Source organism: Lactuca virosa, chromosome 7, assembly GCF_052849685.1.
Source record: "Lactuca virosa cultivar CGN04683 chromosome 7, Lactuca_virosa_CGN04683_v6, whole genome shotgun sequence".
Classification (NCBI taxonomy): Eukaryota; Viridiplantae; Streptophyta; class Magnoliopsida; order Asterales; family Asteraceae; genus Lactuca; species Lactuca virosa.
Window position 1 is genome coordinate 198,606 of NC_136432.1, and position 6,334 is coordinate 204,939.

At 38.8% G+C, this 6,334-nt stretch overlaps 1 protein-coding gene across 1 annotated transcript; it reads right to left on the minus strand.

The window, feature by feature from the left end:
* Positions 1-284: 284 nt before the first annotated feature.
* Positions 285-2,416, minus strand: KCS1 (3-ketoacyl-CoA synthase 1). The gene has a single exon (XM_079061310.1). It carries the CDS (start codon positions 2,173-2,175, stop codon positions 598-600), a length of 1,578 nt encoding a protein of 525 aa, XP_078917436.1. The 5' UTR covers positions 2,176-2,416; the 3' UTR covers positions 285-597.
* Positions 2,417-6,334: the final 3,918 nt, after the last annotated feature.

Below are 6,334 nucleotides of genomic sequence, written 5' to 3' on the forward strand. Positions count from 1 at the left end.
TGTTAATTTCGGTTAGTTGTAGGAAAGAGAATCATGTTAGAAAGAGAATAAAAGCTTTAGTATTCTTTTGGTATTGACCGTATTGTCCATGTGCTATGATGATTTGATTATATATCTCTTTTTCACCATGTTAGAAAGAGAATCAAGAAGTTTACTATTTACAATATCATGCCGCAAGATAAATCATTTCAAGGTTCAGACAGGATCCGTGGGACCAATTGTCACGAGAAGTAGAATTGATAATAACAGGTCCACAGGCTGATTATAACAAGTCCAAAGGCTGATTTGTTCAACAAGATTCAAAGATATCCATTGGATCATAACCGAATATTTAAACACAGTAACTTACAGAAAAATGAGCTAGTGAATTGCAAAATTAATTAATATTACATCAAACAATCAGGTGGGAAGGACTCCACCACCGCTTTTTTTTTTGGGCACTGGTTCTTCCGATCTAGTATAAATACATCTTGTGCTTCACAATGAAAACGTACGTACTTGTGTGGATGAAAGGAAAGTAGATGATGATAGTAGTAGAAGTATTCCATAAGTAATTGGTTTTGGTTGTCCTCACCGGAGGTTTTGATAAATTTACAATTAGGCAGCTGGGACCTTAACCGGGTAACTGTCGATCGAATCGGCCCAAGGGTTAGCTTCACACCCTGCTGGAATCGGCTTCAGTGCTCTCCATACCGCACTGTTACACTTGAAACCCGACCCAAAAGCAATCTGCCACACACGATCCCCTTCCGCAACCCGTCCCTTGGCCTCTGCATACGACAACTCATACCACAAAGAACTGCTAGACGTGTTCCCGAATCGGTGTAGCGTCATCCTTGATGGCTCCATGTGCCTCTCTGTCAGATTCAAATTCTTCTGGACCTCATCAAGCACCGCTCGCCCACCCGCATGGATGCAGAAATGCTCGAACGCCAACTTGAAATCGGGAATATAAGGCTTCACCTTCATTTTAAACACTTTCCTTTTCACCAGCGTCAAAAAGAACATCAACTGTTCCGAAAACGGCAACACCAGAGGTCCCAAGGTTGTAATATTTGTCTTGAGAGCATCTCCAGCCACGGCCATCAGTTCCCGAGCGAGCGAAACCCCCACGATACCCTTGTCGTCCTCTCTCTGGTACACGCAGTTGTAGCTGTTGTCGTCGGCTCCCTTATGCGTCCGCACCGTGTGGGCCAGCTCATACTTGGATCGGCGTCGGTCCCTTGACCTGTTGGAGAGCAGCATGGCGGCTCCGCCCATACGGAAAATGCAGTTACAAAGAAGCATGGAGCGGTCATTTCCCGAGTACCAGTTGAGGGTGACGTTTTCCATGCTCAAGACGACGGCGTAGGTGTTGGGGTTGGCCTTGAGAAGGTGTTGCGCCAAGTCGATGGAGATAAGGCCAGCGCTGCAGCCCATTCCCCCGAGGTTGAAGCTCATGATATCTGGTCGGAGCTTGTAGTGGTTGACAATCATGGAGGATAGGGAAGGGGTGGGATTGAACAGGCTGCAGTTAACGATGAGGATGCTAATCTCCTGTGGTCTAACGCCGGTCTTGGCGAAGAGCGAGTCAAGGGAACCAAACATAACAAGCTCCGCCTCGGCCCGAGCTTCTTTCATGTTGAGCTGTGGGGGTCGAGCGGTGATCCCTTTGGGCAGATACGTCTCGTCCCCTAATCCTGACCGGGTAGAGATCCTTTTCTGGAAATGCAACGTATCTTGGTTAAAAAACCCGGATTCTTCGGACATCTTGGTGAAGGATTCATTCGGGATTTTGCGGTCTTGGTCGGGTTTGTAGCAAGCAAAGTCGACGAGGTAGATCGGGATGGGACGCTTTGCCCAGTAAACCCCGGATAGGAACAGCAAAACCACACAGCCTGTTAGACTGGTGGCGGTGTCGAAGCTAGTAAATATTTGCTGGGAGAAGTTGTGGAGCCTAAGCCCAGTAAGCTGAATCAAAGTGGCTATGAACAAGGGAAAAACAAGGACAAACATAACAAGGGTGGCCGTATTACAAGAATACCCATATCCAAGCTTCACGTATTTCAGCTTAACAGACTGTAAGAAATCAGGAAGCTTTCGACGGATCTTAATCACCACGGAAGAAGAGTCCTTGATGGCAAGCTCCGCCGTTAATCGTTCCTTATCCATATCCACGGTACTATTATGATCCATGGCGGAAATGAAAAAAAATGAAATTCTAAAAAATAATATGTAAAAATTTATATATATTTATGTATGAAGGAGTGTAAAAACCGATGTACGCTTGGAAGTGTTTGGGAATTGGTATTATAAAAAAAAAAGGAGGGGAAAGTGTGCATATGTATATAGCAGCAGTGGGTAGGGAAGGTTGGGTGGGCAGATGATGGTAAAGGTAGGCTGTTTCATTAAATGGTGGGAACGCAGGGAGGAAGATAGCTCAACCACCTACGAAACACGTTATTTATAAACAGACTCCAATTCATCTTCACGCATAAATACTTGGTCAAATTATCATTCAACCATATTGTATATAATAATATACATCCAAAAAACCTATTTAATTTTATTCTAAAAGTGATTCTTTCTTAATAAAACACAGCTCAACGTCAAAAAAGTAAAATCCTCTCTTCACTTGCCAAAACCATTTTGAAATAAATAACTAAATAAAAAACACAAATATTTTCTATTATAGCCATTGCAAGTTTCCACTAAAACAGTTTATATATATTATATATTAATTCAATTATATCTTAGTTAGTTTTGTAGTTATTTGAAAAACAAAGTTATTAATAAATTTCATATAACAAGTAGCTAGAGATTAATTGCTGGAAGAATACCAGATATAGTTACAATGTGTTGTGCTTTCCTTCAAAATTTAATGATGTCCCATTTGTTTCCTGTCTTGTTGTGAATACCATCCTTTTTCAAGGGCTCCTCCTTGCTTTTCTTTCTCTTTTTTGGACCAATCAGCATTTCTTTATTTACAGTTTTGTTTAAAGTTTATTTATCTTCTCCATATATAGAGATATGATTATATTGTGTATATATGCTTCTTGTTCTTGTTTTTTAGTGCAACTGAAAAATAAACACAAAATCCATAACATTGAAAGCTAAGGGATCAAAACAACCGCTACACACGGTAATATATATATATATACAAAATCCATAACATTGAAAGCTAAGGGATCAAAACAACCGCTACACACGGTAATATATATATATATATATATATATATATATATATATATATATATATATATATATATATATATAACGCTCTAGCATCAAATTAATGATATATCTAGATTCCTCCCTAACAAGGAACACGTATATTGAAACTTGATATTAAGAAATATAAATGAGAATTAAGTTACAATGGAGAAACTAAAAAAGAATTGAAGAGATGTAAGGAGGCCGGTGAGGGTAGGTGACTGCCCATCTACAAACATTAATTATAAATACGTACATTTCGCATGCATGCATTTTGTCTGGTATGTGCAACTGTGCAAGTGGTCAAAGATACAAGGCTGGAAATGGGTATATATAAGAGGTGGTTACATTTCCTTTCGGTTTAGGTCCAGGGGTCCCGATTCTTGTCTTGGATTTTTATTTTTCCTCAACTTTGTAGAATCCAAACAACTATTCTCCCTCCTAATTACAAATCTGAATTCATCATTTCACTAAGGTATAAGCCAAAGAAAAATTGAGAAAATTTAAATATCCTCTTTTTTTTCTTCCTATTTATTTCATACTCATTTAAAATAGGGTTCAGATCATTTTTGATTTTGTGCTAATTTGTTCGCTTAACTATTTTTAAGTTTTAAAATGTCATCAAACTTTTGACTTTGTGCTCATTTAGTCACTTAACTTTTGGTTTGGTGACTTAACTTTTAAATTTGTGCTAATTTAGTCACCTAACTTTTAAAATTGTGCTCATTTAGTCGCTAAACTTTTAAAAAAAATTAAAAGTTTAGTGACTAAATTAGCACAATTTCTAGATGACTAAATGTGACCAAACCAAAAGTTAAGTGACTAAATGAGCACAAAGCCAAAAGTTTGATGACCTTTTAAAACTTAAAAAGACTTAAGTGACCAAATGAGCACAAAATCAAAAGTTAAGTGACCAAAAATGACCTAAAACCTTTTAAAATAACCCATAAGAAAAAAAAATTAAACATTATTTTACTTTTTGTTTTTTTATTAATATCATATAAAATAATGATATACGGTATAAAAGGATTTCTTGAAAAAAAATATCTTTTTGGAAACGGCTAATGATAATATATATAAAACCTCATTTAAATTAGCAAGTAGCTAAGATAGGGGAAAAAAGGTTAAAGATAATATCTATAAAGCCCTATTTAAATTAGACAAAATTGCAAAAATAGTCTATGTGGTATGTATTTTTTGGGGTTTTAGTACAAACCCCAACTTTTTTGAATAATGATCATTTTAAGCTAGTTTCGTTGCGGATTTGGTCCCTCGATAAACTGAAATGACTTTAGTACCCTTGGGGTATTTATTTTCAATTTTTCTTTCATTTTTCTTAAATCTAATACTTACTTATTTATTTAAACAATAAAAAAATAAGAGGACTCTCTCTCTCTCTCTCTCTCTCTCTCTCTCTCCCATTTCTTACGGTTCTTTCTTTCTTTATTCTTCTTGATTTCCAGCAAGATCACCCACCGAAAACGGTGTTTTACGGCTGCCAAGGAAGATAAACAGCTCCCCTCATCCTCTTCCCTTATTATGCCGACAATCACCACCCAAACACCCTCATCTTCTGTTGCTAATTCTCGATTCCCCTCTCCCTCTTTTCTTCTTCGGCTCACCAGAAAAACAAAACAAAAGAAAGGAGGCTATTGCCTCGATTTCAGCCACCTGTGAGGGTAGATATGTCGAGGGGGAAAGGAACCTATTTTTATGGTGATCCTCTTGGCTTCCTTGACTTCGTCATCGGCAGCCACAGATCGAGGGGAAGGTAAGCAACAAGGAGTAGCACCGAAAAATAGCAGAAGGGGCTTCGTACGTTGATGAGGATGGGCAGTAGTCGGTGTCTCTGACAAGCAAAGGGAGCAAGGATCTTCGGGGGTGTTTTGTCGTAGAGCCGATGAGCAAATGGTGGAGGGGATAGCTGCTCTTTGGTGTTCCCTCGTGGGTTCCTTTCTTGTCGCTGGTAGTAAAGAAAAAGAAGGAACAAAGCAGTGGTAGCTGCGCCGGACAGGGGGGTGTTTGGATGTTGTTGTTCGACAGGAAAGAACGAGGGAGGATGGGAGTCGATTTTCCGATGGTGAATCACGAAGGAAACAGAGGTTGCTCTGGTGGCTTCCCTTGGCTTCTTTCCTCCTGTCACCGACAGTTAAACACAAAGGGGCGGGGGTGTTTGGGTGGTGCTTCTCGGAAATCGCAGATGTGTTTGGCAGCTGGGATTGAAGAAGGAGAAAGGAACGGTCTGTTGCCCTTGGTGGTGGCCGGAAAACGCATCACCTCCGGTGGAGTTTCTTGGCAGCAAAACGGAGAGAGAGAGAGAGAGAGAGAGAGAATGGGGTGTGTGTCCCATTTAATTATTAATAAAACATTAAATTAAATAGAAAAAATATAAAAATATATATCAAGAGGGCAATTTAGTCATTTCAATTTTTGGAGGGACCATTTTCACATACAAACTAGTCCAAAATGATCACGAAGCCAAAAAAATCGTGGTTTGGACTAACCCCCCCCCCCCCCCCCCCCCCCAAAAAAAAATGCATACCACATGGACCATTTTTGCAATTTTGTCTTTAAATTAGCAAGTAGCTATGATAAGGAAAGAAAAAAAAAACCGAGAGGAAAAAAATGTAAAGGTGTTTTGGTCAAAAAATTACACAAGTATAAATCAACCAAATTGAATGAGAGGCTGTGATGTTCGAATTGTGCAATAGAGAAAGGTAAAGAGAATGACACGATTATTTACAAGGAAAGTATAACGTCGTGATTTTACCCCATTTTTTTCAACTTTAACCACCTTGTTAACGGAAAAATGCAACGGAAGACTTTATTTATTTATTTATTATTTTTCAAACCATTCTAAAAAACCATACGTTACCACTTTCAAAAACAAACATTCAACCGTTTAATTATAGCAGAAAAAGAGGTTCTAGAAATAAAAACCAAACATGCTTAAGTGGCATCTTCATTAAAACTAATTACCCAAAAAGAACCCAACCTCACCAAGCCATGCTCCTGAGCTACCTGTACCAATCAAAAGACATTCAACAAAGAAACAAGTGTCAGCAACCGCATTGTGAGCCGACAAGTTGTACACAACCAAAATGAAAACACACAATTCCCGTATGGGTCATCCATGCAAATC